Genomic DNA, 26,290 nt, shown 5'->3' with positions numbered 1-26,290 from the left:
AACCCACACGGTCACAGGGAGAACATACAAACTCCTTACAGACAGCACCAGAATTGAATGTTGAACTCAGATGCCCTGAGCTTTAAGAGTGTCATGCTAACTGTTAACGCTTCCACAGCATCACATTTATGCCTCTTGTGATTTTATATTTTGCTCGCAGTTTGCCCTCACCTTCTGACGCTCTGGAGGGCATCAGCCAGGTTTTCCACCTTCAAGTGCCCCTTGTGTTATATATAAATGGTGTGGATGTGAATATGGATTGGCTAAGTTTGAAGGCAACACAAATAATAACTAATACTGGAGGACGTCCTTTTAAGACAGGGCGACCAATGGTTTTTTATGCATCGGACCAATGCCATTAAGCAGGGGTCTGTGGACTCCAGTTTGGGGATCCCTGGTTAAGGTAATTGGAGGGAAGTATAGGGGGATGTCAGAGGTAGGTTTTATTACACAGACAGTGGTGGGTGTGTGGAACACACAACCGGTGGTGTTGACAGTTGCTGACACACAGAGTCTCAGACCAGTACAGCATACAAACAGTCCTTTTGGCCCATCTAGACCATGCAAACTGCCTACTCCCATCATCCTGCATCTGGACCAGAACCCTCCATACTTCCCCCATCCGTGTACTTATCCAGGTTTCTCTTAAGTGTTGAAATCCAACCCCCTTACACCTCTGGCAGCTCGTTCACACTCACACTATCCTCCGAGTGAAGAAGTTTCCCCTTTCACCCTTAACCCATGACCTCTAGTTCTAGCCTCACCCAACCTCAGTGGAAAAAAGCCTGCTTGCAACCACCCTATCTATGCCCCTCTATCAAATCCCTCCTCTTTCTCCTATACCCCAAGGAATAAAGTCCTAACCTATTCAGCCTTCCCATACTACTCAGGCCCTCAAGTCCTGGCAACAGCCTAGTAAATTTTCTCTGCACTCTTTCAACCTTATTGACATCTTTCCTGTAGGTTTGGTGACCAGAACCCCACACAGTACTCTAACATCTTATACAGCTTCGACATAACATCGAGGACATCGAAGAGACTCTTCAATAGGCATATGGATGATAGAAAAACGGAGGGACATTGATTGTGGTGTTGGTTTAAAGGTCTGCACTACATGGGTATATTTAAAGAGGAGATTGGCAGGTTCTTGATTAGTCAGGATGTCGAAGATTATGGGGAAAAGGCAGGAGAGTGGGTTTAAGAGGGAAAATGAATTTGCCATGATCGAATGGGAGAGCAGACTTGATGGGCTCAATGGGCTTATTTTGATCTCCCTTCTCTGGCAACCCCTTCCCTCTTCTCCTCACCTGCCCTTCACCTCTCTCTGGTTCCTCTCCTCCTTCCCTTTCTCCCATGGTCCACCCTCCTCCCATATTCACATTCTTTCTTCATCAGCCCATTACCTTTCCCACCTATCACCTGGCAGCTTTTTCACAACCGCTCGTCCACCCACCTGGCTTCACCTATCACTTTCTAACTTGTACTCCTTCCCTTCCCCCTCCCTATTCTGGTTTCTTCCCTCGTCCTTTGTCGTCCTGATGAAGAGTCTGGGCTGATTGTTCATTTCAGTGGATGCTCCCTGACCTGCTGAGATCCTCCAGCATTTTGATTAACTCTGCTCCGATGCCTTGTTGTTAGGACACTGGATGGCCACTTTGAGTTGTAAACTCTCTTTCCTAGCATGGACCCAACGATCAAGTGGCCCCGCTCTTTACATGGCTGGCACCTTCACCTCCAGCTTTCCCTCCCGGTCAGCCACCATTCCACCATTCTTGGAACTACATTGCTGTTACTTCATCGCTGCAGGGTCTAAATCCCGGAACCTCGCCACCAGCACCACGGGAGCACCTTCCCCAGAAGGACCACAGCAGTACAAGGTGGCGGCTCACCCCCCCCCCCACCTTCGAGGGGAAACAGGTGTGGCCAGTAAAGGTAGACGAGTAAAACAACCCAAGAAACACACACAAAACGCTAGGGGAACTCAGGCGGCCAGGCTGCATCTGTGGAAAAGTGTAAACAGTCGACCTCTCGGGCTGAGCCCCTTCATCAGGATGGAGGAAAAACAAAAGATGAGAAGTCAGAATAAGAAGGTGGATGGAGGGGAGGAAGAAGTACAAGCTGGTAGGTGATAGGTGACATCGGGAGAGGGAAGGGGTAAAGAGCTGGGAAGTTGTTTCCCAGTGAAAGAGATACAGGGTTGGAGATTGGGGTATCTGAAGATCTTGGAAGAAAGGGAAGGTGGGGGAGAAGCACCAGAGGGAGGTGATGGGCAGGTAAGGAGATAAGATGAGAGAGGGAAACAGAAATGCGGAATGGTGAAGGGGGTGGGCAAGTACCAGAGGTTTGAGAAATTGATGTTCATGCCATCAGGTTGGAGACTACCCAGACGGAATACAAGATGTTGCTCCTCCAACCTGAGTGTGGCCTCATCGCGGCAGTAGAGTAGGCCTTGAACTGACATGTCGGAACAGGAAGTAGAAAAATCCCAAATCCCTTTTTGCATGAAAATTAAAAAATAAAACCCTGCTGATGTGCTATAACGAGAAGGTGAACAAACTTGGGTTGTCTTCTCTGGAGCAGCCGAGGGTGAGGGGAGATCTAATAGAGGTTTTTAAAATTATGGGAGGCAGTGATAGAGTAGGCGGTATCTTTTTCTTTAGGTTGAAATGTCTAATAACAGAGGGCATCCATTTAAGGTGAGGGGGGTAATTTCAAAGGAGATGTGAGGGGTAAGTTGCGACTCTACGGTTCACGTTCTGCGGATTATTATTGGCTTGTTATTGTCTGCACGATTTGTTCCTTCTTTTTCGCACATTGGATGTTTGTGGTGTGTGTGTTTTTTGTGAATTCTATTGTTTTCTTTTGTTGTTTGTGTTCCAGAAACACAAGGGATGTTCGGATAGGCAGATGAATGTGAGGAAAATGGAAGGATATGGACATTGTCATGGGGTAGTGGAGGTATAATTTGTCCATCTGTGCTGATCACCCTATCCTTAACTAAGCTGTTCCACCATGTTCACAATCTGTTATGAGTCAACATGATGCTTTCAGATCAGGTCGTGCAAAGCACATACCTCCGCCCACCGCTCAGGTGTGTTTCTAGGATACGGGAGCTAGCAACCCTTGTGCCTGTTCTATGTACTTGCTATGAGTACATATGATTTTTCTTGTGTTCTCCCGCTGAGCAGCAGCGAACCATCTGACTGGCCTATCAGAGTTCTCTTCGGGAACTAGTTGACTTGATCAGCGTTTCTGATCTGGCTATTGTTCACGATTGCACTTAATAAAAAAGTTGTGTAGGCAGAGGGGATTAGTTTAGTTGGCCATTTGATTATTAATTTTAAACACAATAAATTAATCTCCATAGGTGCTGCCTGACCTGCTGAGTTCCTGCAGCAGTTAGTGTGATCAATAATTTAATTGGTTCAGCACAATGTTGTGTGCCGATGGGCCTGGTCCTGTACTGCACTGGTTTATTTTGGGCATCTGAGATAAAAACCAGAGTGCACTGGAAACACTCAGCATGTCAGGCAGTATCTGTGGAGGGAGAAACAGGCAGCATTTCAGGTCCAAACAATGAAGGGCTTAGGAGTTGGAATGTCAATTCTCTCATCACAGATGCTGATTGACCTGCTGAGTCTTTCCACTTCTTAAAAAATTCCTTCTCGAGCCTTTTGAAAAGTTGATTGGGATACAATTCTTGGAGTCATTAACAGAAACCCAGAGCAACACACACAAAATGCTGGAGGAACTCAGCAGGTTGGACAGCTTCAATGGAAATGAATAAACAGTCAGCATTTCGGGCTGACACCCTTGGAAAGGGAGGGGAAAGACACCAGAATGAAAAAGGCGGGGGGAAGGTGAAAGGTGAAGTCAGATCGGTTGGAGAAGAAGGAATCTGATAGGAGCGGAGAGTGGTCCATGGGAGAAACGGAAGTAGGAGGAATACTGGCAAAGGGGGGAGGCAAGCAAGGAGAAGGGGCAAGAGGTCAGACTGGGGAATTGAAGAGGGAAGGGGGAGGGGAAATTACCAGAAGGAGAAATCAATGTTCATGCCATCAGGTTGGATCTCTACTCAGACAGTGGCCTAATTGTGGCTAAAGAGGAGGCTGTGGACTAGCACGTCGGCTTAGGGTCTTCTATGGTCAGCTCAGTCTTTGTGTTACCTCCTCTTGAGGACAGCGAGAGACTGCCCATAAAGGATTATTATTGGGCTAGCAACACTCTATTTCTGCACTCTGAGACCAGTTTAGATCATATGTTCACTACGGTCCAAAGCAGTGAAATCACTCGGACCAGAATACACCGGTTAGATCTCCAACGTGTACAGACAGAGCGTGTGGTAAATGAATTACCTCGGGATAAAATTTTCTAATGTGACCAGAAACTTGGGCACACAAGTTACTTGAACCGGCCACGTGATAGGTGATCTGGTAGTGTTATGGCAGGGACTCCCTGGTTGTCCAGGACCCATCATGCCTTCAATTCAGAATTGGCATGCCCACAGGAGGCAGAGGGTGGTTGTAGATGGAGAGTGTGCTATCTCTGGTTGGCAACCAGAGATTTTACACAGGGAGCTGTTCTGGGGAAGGTCCTGGATGAGGAAGTGGATGTGATTGAACACCATCTGCCACTTCTCATACAAAGATAGCAGATATCTCCTCTGCACCCCGTCGAAAGCTTCCATATCTTTCCTATAATGAGGCGACTGGAACCGAACACAATATTCCAAGTATGGTCTAATCAGAGTTTTATAGAGCTGCAATATTACCTGACGGCTTTCAGCCCTGTCCTGGACTAAAGCCCGCTATACTCCTCCTATCCAAACTTCTAGAACGTGGAACATAGAACAGTATTGCACAGTACAGGCCCTTCGGCCCACAATGATGTGCCAAACTTACTCCCCCTTCCCTCCTACGCAGACCTCCATTTTTCTCTCATCCATGTGCCCATACAAGAGACTCTTAAATGTCCCTAACATATCTGCTTCTACCATCACCCCTGGCAGCGTGTTCCACACACCCACCACGCTATGTAAAAAAAAAATTACCTCTGACATCCCTCCTATACAGTCAGTGTGATGTGATTCACTTTGACAGCAGAGTTCAGGGTTAATGCAGGATCTGCCTCTGACACAACCCTGGCAGCTTGTTCCCAACAGCCACCACTCTGTGTATAAAAAACCCACCTTTGAGATACCCACTATACTTTCTTCCATTTCCCTTAAAATTACTGTGTGCCCCTCATGTTGGCCATTTGCACCCTGGCTGTCGACTCGATCTTTGCCTCTCATCATCTTGTACACCTCTGTCAAATCACCTCTCATCCTCCTTCGCTCCAAAGAGAAACCCTATCTCACTCAACCTATCCTCATAAGACACACTCTGTAATCCAGGCAGCATCCTGGTAAATCTCCTCTGCATCCTCTCAAAAGCTTCCACATCCTTCCTATAATGAGGCAACTAGAACGGAACACAATATTCCAAGTGTGGTGTAACCAGAGTTTTATAGAGCTGCAACATTACCTCACAGCTCTTGAACTCAATCTCGACTAATGAGGCAACCCCATGGAACGACATACAATGGAAAATCTTCTGACAGTTCAGGTATTTTTCTATGTCTAGTGATTAGGCCTCCACCACCCTTCTGGGCAGAGAATACCAGAGATTCATCACCTCTGACAGAAGGAATTTCTACACCCTCAGTTTTAAGTGACAGGCCTCATATTTGGTAGCTGTGTCCCCTTGTTTGTTATTCTCCCACCAGTGGGAGCATCTCAACATCTGACAAAACATATTGATGAAGGTAGAGCAGTGGATGTGGTGTATTTGGACTTCAGTCAGCTGTTTGACAAGGTTCCTCACGGTAGGCTCATTCAGGAAGTCAGGAGGCATAGGATCCAGGGAAAGCTGGCTGTGTGGAAACAGAATTGGCTTCCCACAGAGGGCAGAGGGTGGGAATAGATGGAGGGTATTCTGCCTGGAGGTTGGTGACCAGTGATTTTACACTGGCATCTGTTCTGGGACCCATGCTCTTTGTGACTTTTATCAATGACTTGGAAGTGGAAGGGTGGGTTAGTAAGTTTGCAGGTGGTGATGTTGTGGACAGGAGGTTACAACAGGACATCGACAGGATGCAGGGCAGCGCTGAGGTGTGGCAAACGGAGTTCAATCTGGAAAAGTGTGACGTGATTGACTTTGGAAGGTCAATCTTAAAGAAGGTGCCATCCATCATTAAGGACCCTCACCACCCAGGACATACCCTCTTCTCATTGCTACCATCAGGGAGGAGGTAACCAGAGACACATGTTGAATGTTTCAGGAACAACTTCTTTCCCTCTGCCAGATCTCTAAACATTCCATGAACCCATGAACGCTACCTCACTATTTCCTCTTATTGCACTATTTATTTTGTCATTTATAGTAATTTTACATCTTAGCACTGTAGTGCTGATGTAAAAAACATGAATTTCACATCCTGTAGGATGGGGACAATAAACCTGATTCCGATTCTCTATCTGCAGATGCTGCCGACACGCTGAGTATTTCCAGCATTGTCCGTTTTTATTTTAGACTTTCATCATCTGCAGAATTTTATTTCGTGCTCTCGTTTCCGGTCTAAAGCTTGTGCTCTTGCTGGATTTCCAGTAAGTGTCTTTGCACTGTACTGCTGCCACAAAACAATAAACTTCACATCGCAGAGGTCAGTGATAATAAACCGGATTCTCATTCCTAAACGTTCACAGGGAAAGCACAGATCGCTCTGGGCATCAGGATTGAACCTGGAGCTGGAAGGTAGCGGCTTTACCTGCTACACCACAGAAACAAATTGGTGTGACACACAACACCGGAGGAGCTCATACACTTCTGGTCACCTCATTATAGGAAGGATGTTGAGGCTTTGGAGAAGGTGCAGAAGAGGTTCACCAGGATGCAGCCTGGGTTGTGTATAGTTCTGGTCACCCCATTACAGGAAGAATGTCAAGTTTTGGAGGGCGTGTAGGAGATGTTTACCAGGATGTTGCCTGGTTTCGAGGGCATGGGCCATAACAAGATGTTGGACAGTATTGGGTTGTTTTCTCAGGAGTGGCTAAGGTCGAAGGGAGATCCGATAGAGGTGTATAAGATAATGAGAGGCATAGATAGAGTAGCCAGACAATATTTTTTTCCAAGTGATGAAATGTCAATACCAGAGGGCATGCATTTAAGATGCGGGGGCAAGTTTTTTCACACAGAGAGTGGTGGGTGACGGGAATGTGCTGTCTGGGGTGGTGGTGGAGGCTTTAGAGACTTTTAAGAGAAGATAGGCACACAATTGTGAGGGAAGTGGAAGGAGTTGGACATTGTGTAGGCAGAGGAGGTTAGTTTAGTTAGCCACTTGATGACTAATTTAATTGGGTCAGCACAGCATTGTGGGCTGAAGGGCCTGTTCCTGTACTGTACTGGTCTCTGTTCTGGGTCAGACAGCACCTATAGAGGGGAATAAGCAATGGGCATCCCAGGCTGAGAGCCTTCACCGGGACTTTGCGCTCGATCCCGGAGTGGAATGAGTTTGGAATGGGGGAGGTGTGCACTGATGTTGGGAGGGAGTACATGAAGATAAAGACAAGAGCAACTCGCTGAGATTTACCTGTTGAAGCACCTGTACGCCTGGGCCTCGGCCTTTGGAGGGGCCTCTGGCAGCTGAGTAGTCACAGTTTCCAGGATGTCCGCCTGCTCACCCAGTGCCTCAGCCCAGGGTGATTGATAGGATCTGGGAATGGCCGTGACATTGAACTTCTCCGGTGGGATTTCCTTCAGGGGGCCAGAGTAACCTGGTCGGAGAGGAGAGAGCACAATCAAACCTGATCCACAGTCTGACTTCTTTCCCAGCCGCTGACCATAAGACGTAGGAGCAGAATTAGGCCATTTGGCCCATCGATTCTGCTCCACCGTTCCATCATGGAACCCTCTCAACCCCATTTTTCTCCTCGTAACCTTTGAAGCCTTGACTAGACAGGAACCTACCAACCTCCACTTTAAATGTACCCAATGATCTGGCCTTCACAGCCGTCCGTGGCAATGAATTCCACAGATCTGGCAAAAGAAATCAATTTTATTTTGAGATACAATGCAGAACTGGCTGCCCACAGCTTAGCAAGCAGCATTCCCCAGCAACACAACTATTTTTAACACTCGTCTGATCACAGGACAATTTACAATGACCAATTAACCTCCCAACAGGTACATCTTTGGACTGTGGGAGGAAACTGGAGCACCTGGAGAAATCCTATTTCAACTGATCCCTGTGCTAAAGGGACGTCCATCTATTCTGAGGCTGTGCCCTCTGGTCCTAGAGTCCTTCACTGTTAGAAACATCATTTTCACGTTCTCTCCGTCTGGGCCTTTCAATATTCAAAAGGTTTCACTGCAATTCCCCTCTCGTTCTTCTGAACTCCAGTGAGTACAGGCCCAAAACATCAGACAGCCCTCATACATTAACCCCTTCATTCCCAGGATCATTCTCATGAATCTCCCCCGGACCCTCATAATGTCAACACATTCTTTCTTAATTGTGGGGCCCAAAACCACTCACAATGCTCCACATCCACATCCCTTACACATGTAAAACATATACCAGCAGGCCCAAGGACAGCCAATGTCCACATCCCTTACACATGTATAATACAGACATCCCACCCTGCAAAAACTCATTTCAGGGAGGTAGCACCATCAATTTGCGGGAGACTTCCAGAACTTCCGGGAGAGGTGGGATGTCTTCAGTAGAGTAGCTCCTGAGCAGCTGGCCAGCTAGTTTAAATAACGTTAGCTATGCTAATGAACGAATGACACCTGTTAAACTCACCTCAACATGTCTTTTACAGTCTTAACCCACCATGGGCAATAGAAAAGTCACTGTTGCAAACAGTGCAGCGAGCAACACTGTCATTATTTTTGACCCCTATTAGGCAGGGGTACACTTCAGTGTAGTCTGGGGTGACGTACGTTTTATATTTTCTTTTTTTGAAACACCCTACCATGGCGGTGCAGGACACGAAACTGAACTGATGGAGAGACAGAGGTCGACTGTAAAGCCCGCCCAGAGGGAAAACTGATTGGTCTCTTTGTGCTAAGTAGACCTATCAGGATGCCCACTCCTGCTCCCCCTCTCATTTCTGGGATATTGGATATAATTTGCGGGCGTCGGGGAGCTGCTATTAATATGCGGGAGACTCCTGGAACTTCCGGGAGAGGTGGGATGTCTGATAATATCAGCAGACCCAAGGACAACTGATGTCCACATCCCTTATTTCATTTATGACACCAGACTCAAGGACAACTTCTACCGGGTAGTCTCCAGACTCTTCCCCAGGCCTCTAATCAGGATCAGGTTTAAAATCAGAATCAGGTTTATATCACCGGCATGTGACGTGAAATTTGTTAACTTAGCAGCAGCAATTCAATGCGATACATAATCTTGCAGAGAGAAAAAAATAATGAATAAGTAAATCAATTACAGTATACGTATATTGAATAGATTAAAAATGTGCAAAAATCAGAAATATTTAAAAATCAGAAATGTATATTAAAAAAGTGAGGTAGTGTCCAAGGGTTCATTGTCCATTTAGGAATTAGATGGCAGAGGGAAAGAAGCTGTTCCTGAATCGCTGAGTGTGAGCCTTCAGGCTTCTGTACCTCCTACCTGATGGTAACAGTGAGAAAAGGACATGCCCTGGGTGCTGGAGGTCCTTAATAATGGATGCTGCCTTTCTGAGACACCGCTCCCTAAAGATGTCCTGGGTATTTTGTAGGCTAGTACCCAAGATGGAGCTGACTAAATTTACAATCTTCTGCAGCTTCTTTTGGTCCTGTGCAGTAGCCCCTCCATAGCAGACAGTGACGCAGCCTGTCAGAATGCTCTCCACGGCACATCTGGAGAAGTTTTTGAGTGTATTTGTTGACATGCATATGTCTGACCTATGTCATATCATCACTGGCATATGTTGTGAAATTTTTTGTCTTTGAGGCAGCTGTACAATGCAATACATAACAGAAAACTGTGAATTACAGTACATATATAAATAGTTAAAATAATTAAGTAGTGCAAAAATGAAGATAACAAAAAGTATTGAGGTAGTGTTCATGGGTTCATTGTCCATTCAGAAATCTGATGGCAGAGGGGAAGAAGCCGTTCCTGAAACATTGAGTATGTGTCTTCAGGCTCCTGTACCTCCTCCCTGATGGTAACAATGAGAAGAGGACATGTCCTGGGAGATGGGGATCCTTAATGATGGATGCTGCCTTTTTGAGGCATTGATCCTTGAAGATGTCCTGGAGCTATGCAGGCTAGTGCCCATGATGGAGCTGACTATGTCTACAAGTCTCTGCCGCTTATATCAATCCTGTGCAGTAGCCCTTCCCTCTCTCCACACGCTAAATGCTAACTCTAGAACTCACAATCTACTCCATCTTGCCCCTTGCACCTTATTGTCTCTCTGTCTGCACTGCACTCTCTCAGGAACTTTATTCTGAGTTATGTTTTCCTTTATACTACCTTCATGCATGGAATGATGTGTCTGGATGGCACATTAAAAAAATTCTTTCACTGCATCTTGGTATAATAATATGACAATAATACATCAATTGGAATTGGTAAATTGGTTTATTATTGTTACAGGGAAAAGCTCGTCTTGTATCCTGCTTTACACAGATCAAATCATTACACAGTGTATTGAGGTAGAACAAGGGAAAATCCTTTGACTTCTGATTAAGACCATAAGATAAAGGAGAAGATTTAGGCCATTTGACCTAATGTGTCTGCTCTGCGATTTCCTGACTGCTCCACTTCCCTCTCAGCCCCAATCTCCTACCTTCTCCCCGTATCCCTTCATGCCCTGACCACTCAAGCATCCGTCAACCTCTGCCTTAAGTACACCCAATAACCTGCTGGGTTGTGGACTATAGTTTCTGATGGACCACAGATCATTGTCTCTTTGGGGGCTTCAGTATTGCTTGCAAGGTGGGGGGCTGATGCTTTCTGCTGGAAAAAGTGTGGGGGGGGGGAGGGTTGATAGTTTGCTGCTGCTTGTGCATGGGAGGGGGCGGGGGGCTTTGAGGTTCTAAAGTTTTTTTTCTGTCATTCATTCTCTGGGGTTTTCTGTTTCGAGGATGTCTGCGGAGAGTACGAATTTCAGGCTGTGAACTGTGTACATTCTCTCATATTAAATGGAACCATTGAGATTGATCAAAAATTTAGCACTTTGTGTGCTGAAGGACCTGGACTATGCTATAGTGCTCTATATTTTATATATGTTTCTAGGATCCCCTCTCAGTCCTCTGAATTCCTGTGAGTATTGTCTGGGGTGACTCCATTTCCCATTGGAGTGGTGACCTTTCTCTCGTAATCTTTTCCACACCCAGATGAAGATCTGCTCCAGCGGGTCCTGACTTTGTGACCCTCGTCCATCCTGCTAGTGAACAGAAATGGCTCCTTCACTACGACCATGGTGGCGGAAGTTACCTGGAGCAATGATGTTAGGGTTCAACACAACCTTGATGTTCTTGGCGGCGGAGAGTTTGGCGAAGGGTTTGGGGGGAACAGCCGGCCCAGACCCTTTACTGGGGTACATGTGGACCTCTGTCCTGTAGTTCTCCTTCAACCCGTCCACATATTGACCAGCGCCCTGCGGAGAGGGAAAGCAATGAATGACATAATGTATGAGATAATTTGATGACTCTGGGCCAGCACTTGTCGCTATATTATATATGTATATATCTCCACATAAAACACAAAATAATTGATTGCATAAGTACATAAGAAATAGGAGCTGGAGTCGGCCACCTGGCCCATCGAGCCTGCTCTGTCTTTCAATAAAACCACGGTCGACCTGGCCACGGACTCATCTCCAACTGCCTGTCTTTTCCCCATAACCTTTAATTCCCCTACAATGCAAAAATCTGCACCCCCTTTAAGTCAGTATTTAGTAGAAGTACCTTTGGCAGCAATTACAGCCTCTAGTCTGTGTGGATAGGTCTCTATCAGCTTTGCACATCTGGGCACTACAATTTTTCCCCTTTCTTCTTTACAAAACTGTTCAAGCTCTATCAAGTTGCATGGGGATGGTGAGTGAACAGCCCTTTTCAAGTCCAGCCACAAATTCTCAATTAGATTGAGGTCTGGATTCTGACTTGGCCACTTTGTTGTTTTTAAGCCGTTCCTGTGTAGCTTTGGCTTTATGCTTAAGGTCATTGTCTTGCTGGAAAACAAGTCTTCTCCCAAGTCGCAGTTCTCTTGCAGATGCATCAGGTTTTCCTCGTATTTTGCTGCATTCATTTTACCCTTTACTTTCAGAAGCTTTCGATAACATTTAGTCTGATGGCCAAAAATCTCAATTTTGGTTTCATCAAGCCATAGAACATTTCTCCAGTTGACTTCAGAGTCTCCCACATGCCTTCTGGTAAACTCTAGTCAAGATTTCATGTGAGTTTTTTTTCAACAGTGGCTTTCTCTTTACCACGCTCCCATAAAGCTGTGACTGGTGAAGCAACTGGGTAACAGTTGTTGTATGCACAGTCTCTCCCATCTCAGCCACTGACTCACCAACAGTTGGACCTCCCAGATACAGGTGTATTTTTACTACAATCAATTGAAACACACAGGTGATCTCTATTTAACTAATTATGAGACTTCTAAAACCAATTAGCTGCATCAGTGATGATTTGGTGTGTCATATTAAAGAGGGTGAATATTTATGCAATCAATTATTTTGTGTTTTATATTTTTAATTAATTTAGATCACTTTGTAGAGATCTGTTTTCACTTTGACACATAAGTCTTTTTCTGTTGATATGTCAAAAAAGCCAAATTAAATCCACTGTGATTCAATGTTGTAAAACAATGTTCTAAAACATTTTTATAGGCACAGTACGTATGTGTATATGAGGAGGTTCTTGAGAATGATAGGGTTAACATATGAGGAGCATTTGATGGATCTGGCCTGTACTCGCTGGAGTTTAGAAGAATAAGGGGAATCTCACTGAAACCTATCAAATACTGGAAGGCCTAGTAAGAGTGGATGCGGAGAAGATGTTTCTTATAGCAGGGGTATCAAGGACCAGAGGACACAGCCTCAGAATAGAGAGATGTCCATTTAGAATGGAGATGAGGAGGAATTTCTGCAGCTTGAGGGTGGTGAACTGTGGAAGTCATTGCACCAGATGGCAGTGGAGGTCTAGTCATTCATAATGGTGTCAAAGGTTATGGAGAGAAGGCAGAAGAATGGGGATGACAGGGATAATAAATCAGCCATAATGGAATGGCAGGGCAAACTTGATGGGCTGAATGGCCTAACTCTGATCCTATGTCTTGTGGAAACTCAGTTATGTTTTTGGAGAAGGTGATCAAGGCGATTGTTGGAGTTCAAGTTGCATTTATTGCTGTGTGAACATCACAGGCACACAGCATCAGATAAGCAGCATTCACACGAAGAACATAAATTATTATCTTTTATAAATCTACCGATTCCCACAGTTACCTCAGCTATACATCTTCCCACCCTATCTCCCTTCTCTCAGTTCCTTCGCCTCACCGCATCTGTTCCTTTCTGTTCCAGGACATCAGAGATGTGAGCTCCTTCTTCAAAGCACAGGGGTTCCCTCGCTCCACTACTGATGTTCCCCTCACCCATATTTCCTCCATTTCATGAACATCCACGCTCTCCGCATCTTCCTACCGTCTTAACAGTGTTCCTCACGTCCTTACCTACCACCCCATGAGCCACCACATCATCCTCCGCACCTCGTGCCGTCCCCAGAGGGATTCTACCTCTAAGCATATCTCTACCTCCCCTACCCTCTCTGCTTTCCACATGGATCATTCCCTCCGCGATTCCCTTGTCTATTCGTCCCTCCTGGCACTCATCTCTGCAAGTGGCCAAAATGCTACACCTGTCCATAAATTCCCCTCACTTCCATTCCAACATTCCATCCAGCTGAGGCAACATCTCACCTGTGAATCTGTTTGGATTGTCTATTGTGTCCGGTGCTCCCAATGTGTCCTCCTCTACACTGGTGAGGCCCGCCATAAGTCGGGGACCGCTTTGTTGAGCATCTCCACTCCATCCACCAAAAACAGAGCTTCCCAGTGGCCAAACATTTTAATTCTGACTCCCGTCCCAACATGCTGGTCCACAGCCTCCTCTTGTGCCATGATAAGGCCTCCCTCACGGTGGAGGAGCAACATTTTGTACTGTCTGGGTAGCCTCCAACCTGATGGCATGAACATCGATTTCTCCTTCAGGGAAAAAAAAATTCCCTCCTCCCTCCCCTCTTCTTCTATTCTCCACTCCGGCCCCTTACCTCCTCTCACCTGGTTCCCATTCTCCTTCCCTTTCTCCTATTGTCCACTCTTCTCTCCAATTCTTTCTTCTCTAGCTCTTGACCTTTCCCATACATCTAGCTTCACCTTCCAGCTCTCCTCCTTCCCCTCCCCCCATATTTTTATTCTGGTGCCTTGCCCTCCCTTTCCAGTCCTGAAGAAGGCTCTCAGCCCAAAATGTCGACTGTTTATTCATTTCCACAGGTGCTGCCTGACCTGTTGAGTTCCTCAGCATTACGTGTGTGTTGCCATAAGTTACGTTTTTGTTGTTTATTCTTCTCCTGGAGTATTGTGTTCAGTTCTGGTCGTCTCAATATAGGAAGGATGAGGAAGTTTTAGAGAGGGTGCAGAGGAGATTTACCAGGATGCTGCCTGGATTAGAGAGGGTGTCATATGAGGACAGGTTGAGTGAGGTAGGGCTTTTTTCTTTGGAGTGAAGGAGGATTAGAGTTGACTGGATAGAGGTGTACAAGATGATAAGAGGCAGAGATCAAGTGGAAGACAGAGACTTCTTCCCAAGACAGTAATGGCTAATACAGGGGGCATAATTTTAAGGTGATTGGAGGAAAGTATAGTGGGGGCAGGGGGGAGGATGTCAGAGGTAGTTTTTTTCTTTTACACAGAGAGTGGTGGGTGTGTGGAACACACTGCCGTGGGTGGTGGTAGAAGCAGATACCTTAGGGTCATTTAAGGGACTCTTAGGCAGGTGGATGAAAGGAAAGTGGAGGGCAATGTGAGAGGGAAGGGTTAGATTGATCTTAGAATCGGTTAAGGGTCAGCACATCATTGTGGGCTGAAAGGCCTGTACTGTGCTGTAAAGTTCAATGTGCGATGTGAGCCTCTAGAATGGGATGTCCTCCGAACTAGTGGCAGGTCTGAAGGTAGCCAGATGAGGCATGGTGACAGATTGTTTGACATCAGTGGGATATCCCTCCCTCTTCATCTGACTCCTGTGAATAGAAGGGAGGAGGCAGGGTATCACACAGCAGCTACACTGGAGCGAGGGGCTCAAGAAATGTTTGCCAAACCCTACTATTAGTTCCAAATCTCCCAAACTAGCTCCACACAGAGACTAGCAAATTCACTCTGCCCTGCCACCATTGAGTCCCCTCCGTCCAGGGACCATTGAGTCCCTCTCCGCTCAGGGACCATTGAATCTCCCTCCACCCTGAGACCATTGATCCCCCTCCGCCCGATGACCATTGATCCCCCTCTGCCCGATGACCATTGATCCCCCTCCGCATGGTGACCATTGATCCCCCTCCGCACAGGGGCTATTGAATCCCTCTATGTCCAGAGGCAATTGAATCCCCTTCTGTTCGGGGTCCAGTGATTCCCACTTCACACAGGGATCATTAAATTCCTCCTGTCAGGTGACCATTTATTTCCCTTCTGACCAGGGACATTGAATCACTTTCTGATTTGGGTCCATTGATTCTCGTGCTGTCCAGACAGCATTGACTCTCCCTCCATCTGGGGACCATTAAATCCTTCTCCATCAGGGGATCGTTGATTTCTCCCTCTGTCCAAGGACCACTCAATCTTTCTCTGTCTGGGACCCATTGATTCTCCCCTCCACCGTGGGACCATTGATTCTCCCCTCCACCGTGGGACCATCAATCTACCTCTGCCCAGGGACCTTGACTTCCCCCACCACTGTGAGACCATTGACCCTCGACCCAAGCCCCAGTAAGCCAATCAATGCTCATCTCAACAATGTTGATTTACCACATGGCCTTGGCCGAGATGCTCTCCAGCAATTACGCCACCTTGGGGGCCACTCCCTGCCGCTTGTCCTCCTATCCCTTCCACTGTGAACTTGTCCACTCTCTTCTGCCGCATCTGAAACATTTTGGATCCTTTGTTGGTGAGAAGAGAGAGTTCCTCCATCATCACATCCTGTGGTACACTGACCTTCTTTCCCAGGTCAAGCTCGACCACTTATTGAAAACAGAGAGAGAGAGATCACAAGTTTTAAACCAGAAATTAGAGCAACAAAAAAAATGCCGCAGCTGATGAATCTCTGAAATAAAAACGGACAAAGCTGGAAATTCTCAGCAGGTCAGGCAGTATCTGTGGAGAGAGAATCAGAATCAGGTTCATTGTCACCATCCTATCGGATGTGAAGTTTTTGATTTTGCAGCAGCATAAAGTGCAAAGACATAAAAAGGAATAATGAGGTAGTGTACGTAGACCATTCAGAAATCTGAAGGTGTGGAGAAGAAGCTGTTCCTGAATTATTGTGTCTTCAGGCTCCTGTATCTCCCCCCGATGGTGGTAATAAGATGTCCCATATTGTGAGGGTCCCTATCCTTGGTGAGGGACGCCACCTTCTTGAGGAACTGCCTCCTGAAGATGTCCTCGATGGGTTATGTCCATCCTGGCTGGCGGTGTCTACAACCCGCTCGTGATGCTGTGCACTGGAGTTTCCGTACCGGGCAATGATGCAACCAGTCAGGTGCTGTTCCTCAATGCCCCCTCACTCTGTCCGAAGGGTGGCCTGATCCTTATCTCTCTGGGAGAAAAACCTCCAACCTCAGACAACATCAGGACATGGAAAGTTCGTCTCATCTCAGTCCTAAAGTGTTGCCTTCTTTTCCTGAAGCTTTGTCCCTTAGTTTAGGACTTTGTTGAGGCCACAAGAAAGCAACATTCATGACGAAGGGTCCTGACGAAGGGTCTTGGCCTGAAACGTCGACTGTACCTCTTCCTAGAGATGCTGCCAGGCCTGCTGCGTTCACCAGCAACTTTGATGTGTGTTGCTTGAATTTCCAACATCTGCAGAATTCCTCTTGTTTGCGTTTTCATCACAAGATCTTATTCCCTATACTGTGTGCAGTGTACAAAATAAGGTAGATGAACTTGCAGCACAGTTACAGATTGGCATGTATGATGTCGTGGGTATCACTGAATCATAGCTGAAATGATTGCAGCTGGGAGCTTAATGTCCAAGGATACACATTGTATTGAAAGGACAGGCAGGAGGACAGAAGGGGTGGCGTTCCTAAGTTGGTTAAAAATGAAATCAAATCTGTAGAAAGAGGTGACATAGGATTGGAAGGTGTTGAATCATTGTGGATAGAGTTAAGGAACTGCAAAGGTAAAAAGACCCTGATGGGAGTTATATACAGACCCCTAAACAGTAGTAAGGATGTGGTTTACAAATTACAATTGGAGATAGAAAATGCATGCCAAAAGGGCAATGTTACAATAGTCATAATGGATTTCAATACTCAAATAGACTGGGAAAATCAGGTGGGTGTGGGATTCCAAAACAAGGAATTTCTAGAATGCCTACAAAATAGATTTTTAGAGCAGCTCATGGTTGAGCCCACTAGGAGATCAGCCTTTCTGGATTGTGTGTTTTGCAAGGAACTGGAATTGATTAGAGATCTTAAGGTAAAAGAACCCTTCGGGGAAAGTGATCATAATATGATCAAATTCATCCTGAAATTTGAGGAGAAACAAAACTCAGATCTATTGGTATTTCAGTGGAGTAAAGGGAATTACAGAACACGAGAGAGGAGTTGGCCAGAATTGATTGGAAAAGAACACTGGCAGGGATGACGGCAGAGCAACAATGGCTGGAATTTCTGGAAGCAATTTGGAAGGCACAAGATATATACAACCCAAAGAGGAAGAGGTATTCTAAAGGCAAGATGACAAACTGTGGCTAACAAGAGAAGTCAAAGCCAACATAAAAGCCAAAGAACAGGAATTCTGCAGATGCTGGAAATTCAAGCAACACACATCAAAGTTGCTGGTGAACGCAGCAGGCCAGGCAGCATCTGTAGGAAGAGGTGCAGTCGACGTTTCAGGCCGAGACCCTTCGTCAGGACTAACCGAAGGAAGAGTGAGTAAGGGATTTGAAAGTTGGAGGGGGAGGGGGAGATCCAAAATGATAGGAGAAGACAGGAGGGGGAGGGATGGAGCCAAGAGCTGGACAGGCGATAGGCAAAAGGGGATACGAGAGGATCATGGGACAGGAGGTCCGGTAAGAAAGACAAGGGGGGGGGACCCAGAGGATGGGCAAGAGGTATATTCAGAGGGACAGAGGGAGAAAAAGGAGAGTGAGAGAAAGAATGTGTGCATAAAAATAAGTAACAGATGGGGTACGAGGGGGAGGTGGGCCCTTAGCGGAAGTTAGAGAAGTCGATGTTCATGCCATCAGGTTGGAGGCTACCCAGACGGAATATAAGGTGTTGTTCCTCCAACCTGAGTGTGGCTTCATCTTTACAGTAGAGGAGGCCGTGGATAGACATGTCAGAATGGGAATGGGATGTGGAATTAAAATGTGTGGCCACTGGGAGATCCTGCTTTCTCTGGCGGACAGAGCGTAGATGTTCAGCAAAGCGGTCTCCCAGTCTGTGTCGGGTCTCGCCAATATATAAAAGGCCACATCGGGAGCACCGGACGCAGTATATCACCCCAGTCGACTCACAGGTGAAGTGTTGCCTCACCTGGAAGGACTGTTTGGGGCCCTGAATGGTGGTAAGGGAGGAAGTGTAAGGGCATGTGTAGCACTTGTTCCGCTTACACGGATAAGTGCCAGGAGGGAGATCAGTGGGGAGAGATGGGGGGGGAACGAATGGACAAGGGAGTTGTGTAGGGAGCGATCCCTGCGGAATGCAGAGTGAGGGGGGGAGGGAAAGATGTGCTTAGTGGTGGGATCCCGTTGGAGGTGGTGGAAGTTACGGAGAATAATATGTTGGACCCAGAGGCTGGTGGGGTGGTAGGTGAGGACCAGGGGAACCCTATTCCTAGTGGGGTGGCGGGAGGATGGAGTGAGAGCAGATGTACGTGAAATGGGGGAGATGCGTTTAAGAGCAGAGTTGGTAGTGGAGGAAGGGAAGCCCCTTTCTTTAAAAAAGGAAGACATCTCCCTCGTCCTAGAATGAAAAGTCTCATCCTGAGAGTAGATGCGGCGGAGACGGAGGAATTGACACCCCACTCTGGTCTTCTGCCTGCTCTGGATCTCTTTATCGCTAACTGCCGACGGGACATCAACCGTCTCGACTTCACCGCACCTTGTCCCCATTCCAACCTCACTCCTTCGGAACGCTCTGCTCTCCACTCCCTCCGCACTAATCCTAACCTTATTATTAAACCCGCCGATAAGGGGGGTGCTGTTGTAGTCTGGCGTACTGACCTCTACCTTGCCGAGGCACAGCGACAACTCGCGGATACCTCCTCTTATTTACCCCTCGATCGTGACCCCACTAAGGAGCACCAGGCCATTGTCTCCCACACCATCACTGACTTTATCCGCTCAGGGGATCTCCCATCCACTGCTACCAACCTTATAGTTCCCACACCCCGCATTTCCCGTTTCTACCTCCTACCCAAGATCCACAAACCTGCCTGTCCTGGCCGACCTATTGTCTCAGCTTGCTCCTGCCCCACCGAACTCATTTCTGCATACCGCGACACTGTTATATCACCCCTTGTTCAATCCCTTCCGACCTATGTTCATGACACTTCTCACGCTCTTAAACTTTTCGATGATTTTAAGTTCCCTGGCCCCCACCGCTTTATTTTCACCATGGATGTCCAGTCCTTATATACTTCCATCCCCCATCAGGAAGCTCTCAAAGCTCTACGCTTCTTTTTGGATTCCAGACCTAATCAGTTCCCCTCTACCACCACTCTGCTCCGTCTAGCGGAATTAGTCCTTACTCTTAATAATTTCTCCTTTGGCTCCTCCCACTTCCTCCAAACTAAAGGTGTAGCTATGGGCACCCATATGGGTCCTAGCTATGCCTGCCTTTTTGTTGGCTTTGTGGAATAATCTATGTTCTGTGCCTATTCCGGTATCTGTCCCCCACTTTTCCTTCGCTACATCGACGACTGCATTGGCGCTGCTTCCTGCACGCATGCAGAACTCGTTGACTTTATTAACTTTGCCTCCAACTTTCACCCTGCCCTCAAGTTTACCTGGTCCATTTCCGACACCTCCCTCCCCTTTCTAGATCTTTCTGTCTCTGTCTCTGGAGACAGCTTATCCACTGATGTCTACTATAAGCCTACTGACTCTCACAGCTATCTGGACTATTCCTCTTCTCACCCTGCCTCTTGCAAAAACGCCATCCCCTTCTCGCAATTCCTCCATCTCCGCCGCATCTGCTCTCAGGATGAGGCTTTTCATTCTAGGACGAGGGAGATGTCTTTTTTAAAGAAAGGGGCTTCCCTTCCTCCACTATCAACTCTGCTCTTAAACGCATCTCCCCCATTTCACGTACATCTGCTCTCACTCCATCCTCCCACCACCCCACTAGGAATAGGGTTCCCCTGGTCCTCACCTACCACCCCACCAGCCTCTGGGTCCAACATATTATTCTCCGTAACTTCTGCCACCTCCAACGGGATCCCACCACTAAGCACATCTTTCCCTCCCCCCCCTCTGCATTCCGCAGGGATCGCTCCCTACACAACTCCCTTGTCCATTCGTCCCCCCCATCCCTCCCCACTGATCTCCCTCCTGGCTCTTATCCGTGTAAGCAGAACAAGTGCTACACATGCCCTTACACTTCCTCCCTTACCACCATTCAGGGCCCCAAACAGTCCTTCCAGGTGAGGCAACACTTCACCTGTGAGTCGACTGGGGTGATATACTGCGTCCAGTGCTCCCGATGTGGCCTTTTATATATTGGCGAGACCCGACACAGACTGGGAGACCGCTTTGCTGAACATCTATGCTCTGTCCGCCAGAGAAAGCAGGATCTCCCAGTGGCCACACATTTTAATTCCACATCCCATTCCCATTCTGACATGTCTATGCACAGCCTCCTCTACTGTAAAGATGAAGCCACACTCAGGTTGGAGGAACAACACCTTATATTCCGTCTGGGTAGCCTCCAACCTGATGGCATGAACATCGACTTCTCTAACTTCCGCTAAGGCCCCACCTCCCCCTCATACCTCCCTCTGTCCCTCTGAATATACCTCTTGCCCATCCTCTGGGTCCCCCCCCCCGTCTTTCTTCCCGGACCTCCTGTCCCATGATCCTCCCGTATCCCCTTTTGCCTATCACCTGTCCAGCTCTTGGCTCCATCCCTCCCCCTCCTGTCTTCTCCTAACATTTCGGATCTCCCCCTCCCCCTACAACTTTCAAATCCCTTACTCACTCTTCCTTCAGTTAGTCCTGACGAAGGGTCTCGGCCTGAAACGTCGACTGCACCTCTTCCTACAGATGCTGCCTGGTCTGCTGCGTTCACCAGCAACTTTGATGTGTGTTGCATAAAAGCCAAAGGGAGGGCATAGAATAGAGCAAAAAATTAGTGGGAATTTAGAGGATTGGGAAGCTTTTAAAATCCAATAGAAGGCAACTAAAAAAGTCATCAAGAAGATAAAGATGGAATACAAAAGTAAGCTAGCCAATAATAATAAAGAGATACAAAGTTTTCTTCAGATACATAAAGTGTGAAAAGAGAGGCAAGAGTGGGTATTGGACTGCTGGAAAATAATGCCAGAGAGGTAGTAATGGGAGACAATAAAATGGCAGACGAACTGAATAAGTATTTTGCATCAGTCTTCACTGTGGAAGACACTGAAATGTGGTGGAAGTTCCAGGTCTCAGAGGTCATGAAGTGTGTGAAGTTACTACTATAAGGGAGAAGGTTCTTGGAAAACTGAAAGGTCTGAGGTAAATAAGTCACCTGGGCCAGATGGTTTACACCCCAGGTTTCTGAAAGAGGTGGCTGAAGAGATTGTGGAGGCATTGGTAATGATCTTTCAAGAATCACTAGATTCTGGCATGGTTCCAGAGGTCTGGAAAATTGCAAATATCATTCCACTCTCCAAGAAGTGAGAGAGGCAGAAGAAAGGAAATTACAGGCCAGTTAGTCTGACATTGGTGGTTGGGAAGATGTTGGAATCGATTGTTAAGGATGTGGTTTCGGGGTACTTGGAGGCACATGATAAAATAGGCCATAGTCATCATGGTTTCTTTAAGGGAAAATCTTGCCTGACAAATCTGTTGGAAGTCTTTGAAGAAATAACAAATAGGATAGACAAAGGAGAATCAGTTGATGTTGACAACTTGAATTTTCACAAGGCCTTTGACAAGGTGCCACACATGAGGCCGATTAACAAGCTACAAGCCAATGATATTACAGGAAATATTCTAGCATGGATAAAACAGTGGCTGATTAGCAGGAGGCAAAGAATGGGAATGAAGGGGGCCTCTTCTGGTTGACTACTGGTGACTGGATTGTAATTGTCGATGGTAATGACTGGAGTCTCCACCAGGTTCTGGGCAAGGATATTTGTTTTCTTTAGGCTGATGGTAAGCCTGAAGTTCTTGCATGCCTTAGAGAAGCGGTCCATGAGAGTTTGTAGTTGCTGTTTGGTGTGCGAGGTTATAGCAGCGTCATTGGCAAATAGCATGTCATGTATTAAGATCTTTCGCACCTTTGGTCTTGCTCTCAGGCGCGCAGGGTTGAACAGCCACCCATCAGACCTGCTGTGCATGTAGATGCCTTCTGTCAACGTCCCAAACGCGTGCTTCAATAGCAGAGAGAAGAAAATGCCGAATAATGTTGGGGCCAACACGCATCCTTGTTTGACTCCACTACGAATAGCAAAGGGTTCGGATGAACTGCCAACGTACTGAACAGTAGCCCTCAATTCGTCATGGAATGACTTGATGATACTTTGGAGTTTCAGGGGACAGCCGATCTTGAGGAGAATCTGAAAGAGCCCATCCCTGCTGACAAGGTCGAATGCCTTGGTCAACTCGATGAAAGCGACATAGAGGGGTTACGATCTAGGAGTGGTCCACAAGCTCACGTACTTGGGGTCGACCATTAGCGACACTCTCTCCCTCGATGCTGAAATCAATAGGCGTATCGGCAAAGCAGCATCAATCCTTGCTCGACTCTACTCGCGGGTCTGGGAAAATCCGAAACTCGCTACAAAGACCAAGACTGCTGTGTACAATGCATGCGTTATCAGCACCCTCCTGTATGGTAGCGAGACTTGGACCATCTTCTCCAAGCAGGAGAGGAAACTCAATAGTTTTCACCTGCGCAGCCTTCACCGCATCCTCGGCATCACCTGGAGAGACAAAGTCCCAAACCCTAAGGTCCTCTCCCGCGCTGGACTTCCCACAATGTTCATGCTTTTAAGACAACGCAGACTGCGCTGGCTGGGCCACATCCGTCGTATAAAGGATGGTAGATTGCCAAAGGTCATCCTCTACAGAGAACCAGCAACAGGCAAGAGGAACGTTGGTAGACCCCAGCTTCGCTTCAAGGACCTCCGCAAGCGCAACATGAAAGCCTTAAAAATCAACGCAGAGTGCTGGGAGGATACAGCAGATGACCGCAACAAATGGCGAGGTACTCTTCAGCAACACCTAGAGCAAGGCGAAAGAGTGATCCTGAGTCGCTTTGAGGAGCGCAGAACTAAACAGAGAGCACAGCGGACAGTGGACAACAATTCCACGATACCCTACACATGCAGCAACTATAGCAGAGCCTGCCGTTCCAGGATCGGTCTCAGTAGCCACAGTTGACGCTGCTCGACAAACCAGTGACTACCATAGGCGCAGCTCCCAAGGTCGATCACGGCCGACGGAGGCTACACACACTGGTGACTGGTGTTCCACAGGTGTCTCTGTTGGGACCGATTCTTTCTATGTTATATGTTAATGATTTGGATGAAGGAATTGGTGGCTTTACGGCCAAGTTTGCAAACGATATGAAGACAGGTGGAGAGGCACATAGTGTTGAGGAATTAGAGAGGCTACAGAGGATTTAGACAGATTAGGAGAATGGGCAAAGAAGTGACAGAAGTGAGGTAGTGTTCATGGGTTCATGGCAGAGGGGAAGAAGCTGTTCCTGAATCGCTGAGTGTGTGCCTTCAGGCTTCTGTACCTCCTCCCTGATGGTAACAGTGAGAAGAGGGCATGTCCTGGGTGGAGGGGGTTCTTAATAACATACGCCGCCTTCCTGAGGCATCACTCCTCGAAGACCTCTTGGATACTATGGAGGCTGGTACCCATGATGGAGCTGACTGCTGACAACTTCCTGCAGCTTACTTCACTCCTGTCCACCCCATTCCCACCCCACCCCATACCAGACACTGATGCAGCCAGTTAGACTGCCTCTCCATAGGACATTTGTAGAAATTTACAAGCGTCTTTGGTGACATACCAAATCTCTTCAAACTCCTAATGAAATACAGCTGCTGTCATGCCTTCTTTATGATCGCATCGACATGCTGGGTCCAGTTTAGGTCCTCAGAGACATTGACACCCAGGAACTTGAAGCTATTCACTCTCTCCACTTCTGATCCCTCTATGAGGACTGATGTGTCTTCCCTTGTCTTACCCTTCCTGAAGTTTACAATCAGTTCTTTGGTCCTACTGTTGAGAACAAGATCGTTGCTGCAATGCCACTCAGCTAGCTGATACATCTCACTCTGAATCTGCCTGTGTATTGTTGTCTATGTCTGGGCTGCTTGGGGCAGGGATGTGAACAATGTTTAACAGATACTTGGGCTGGACAGGTACATGGATAGGGAAGCTTTAGAGGGCGATGCACCAACTGTGGACACATGGGACCGTGTATGCGGGCTCCTTGGTCGGGAGGGTAGATTGGACAAAAGAGCCTTGTTCTGTTTTGTGTGACTCTCACTCTCTGGGTATCTTCGACCCTTCTCCCTCAACGGTTCCTTAAGGTTGTCTCAGCCAGTGGCCGGGGGGACGGTGGGTGTGGTTAGTGGGGATAAGATCCTATTACCTACTAAATGCACCTTTATATTATGTGTGTCTTTTGCTCTTTTTTTTTTGCCATTTGAGTGATTTGTTCTTTTTTTTACACGTTGGGTGCTTGGCGTTTTCTTTAGACGGGTTCCATGGAGTTTATTTGTTTCATGGCTGTCTGTGGAGACGTTGAATTTCAGGGTTGTTTACTACATACATGCTTTGATAACAAATGTATTTTGAATCTTTGAAATGCTCCCGATGGGTTTGCATCTCACATAGCCTCTGACAACTAAGTCCAGCTCCTGGCCTTCACGCATGGCCTAGCTACTAAGCCCTGTGGAACTATTTCTACTGACGAAGGTGGGGCAAAGGGGCAAAGGTGGGCTGCTGACGCCTTAAAACCAGTCACTTCAGGCAGATGGGGCTAATCAGCCATGGTTGGCAGCTCACCTAGGAGAAGGAAAACTCTGATCTCAAACCTCCACTGCCTTGCGGCGATACCCACTCATGGGGGAGGCTTTGGGAGTAAATGCCAAGGGAAAAATCCAGAGCTGGAGGACCTAAAGCAGTCCAACGGTGAGTTCAACGTTAACTGACAACCCCTATCCCATCACTGGTGCCAAACTGTATTGGTCTTTGCCATTCTTTTGCATTCATCAGCTGTGTGGCGAGAGCAACAGCTCGCTCTCCATATCATACTGCCCTGGCTTGCGTACTGGTGTGTGAATTGACTGACAACGTAGACAATATCCAAGGTCAACTCTGACCAACAGAGGGCCTCCTCTCTCAATACTGCTTCACTCTTTCCCAAAGGTGATCTCTCCAGGAGAGGAAATTCTAAAATTGAATAGCCTTCATAGGTGGGAAATTCTCCTCATCTCAGTCCTAAATAGTCTCTCCATTTTCATGAGACCTGGGGCAGGAGGTTCCAAACTCGGACTTTCCAAGCAAGTAGAGTCAAATGTTCACAGTTAAATTCTCTCCCTCCCTCCTTACTAAGCAACCCTCTCCTTCCGCCAATCAAAGCGGCGGTTAAATTAGGCACTGTTATCCGAAACCCCGCAGCTGTGCACAGCATCGACGTTTGAGGGTCGAGTGAGGATTCCGGGAGTGCTGTTGCAGTTGGTGAAACTCGAGAACACTCTGTGACCTGAGTCCCGCTCCTGTGACCGGGCCTGACATTATTTTCTCTCCTCCTCTTCTACCCAGTTCCTGCTACACCCTCCC

At 47.2% G+C, this 26,290-nt stretch overlaps 1 protein-coding gene across 2 annotated transcripts in view; it reads right to left on the bottom strand.

Moving 5' to 3' along the window:
* Positions 1-26,290, bottom strand: part of LOC140200902 (myozenin-2-like) — a 49,551-nt gene that overhangs the window by 1,895 nt on the left and 21,366 nt on the right. For both annotated transcript variants that reach the window (XM_072264549.1, XM_072264550.1), the window contains exons 3-5: positions 16,084-16,295; positions 11,500-11,662; positions 7,630-7,813 (exon numbers count right to left, since the gene is read on the bottom strand). In XM_072264549.1, the coding sequence (XP_072120650.1) occupies positions 7,630-7,813; positions 11,500-11,662; positions 16,084-16,295 (559 nt within the window). The remainder of the gene's footprint in view (positions 1-7,629; positions 7,814-11,499; positions 11,663-16,083; positions 16,296-26,290) is intronic.

The sequence above is a fragment of the Mobula birostris genome, chromosome 7 (assembly GCF_030028105.1).
Source record: "Mobula birostris isolate sMobBir1 chromosome 7, sMobBir1.hap1, whole genome shotgun sequence".
Classification (NCBI taxonomy): domain Eukaryota; kingdom Metazoa; phylum Chordata; class Chondrichthyes; order Myliobatiformes; family Myliobatidae; genus Mobula; species Mobula birostris.
The sequence above is the reverse complement of the archived record's forward strand: the minus strand, read 5'-3'. Positions and strand labels throughout refer to the sequence as shown.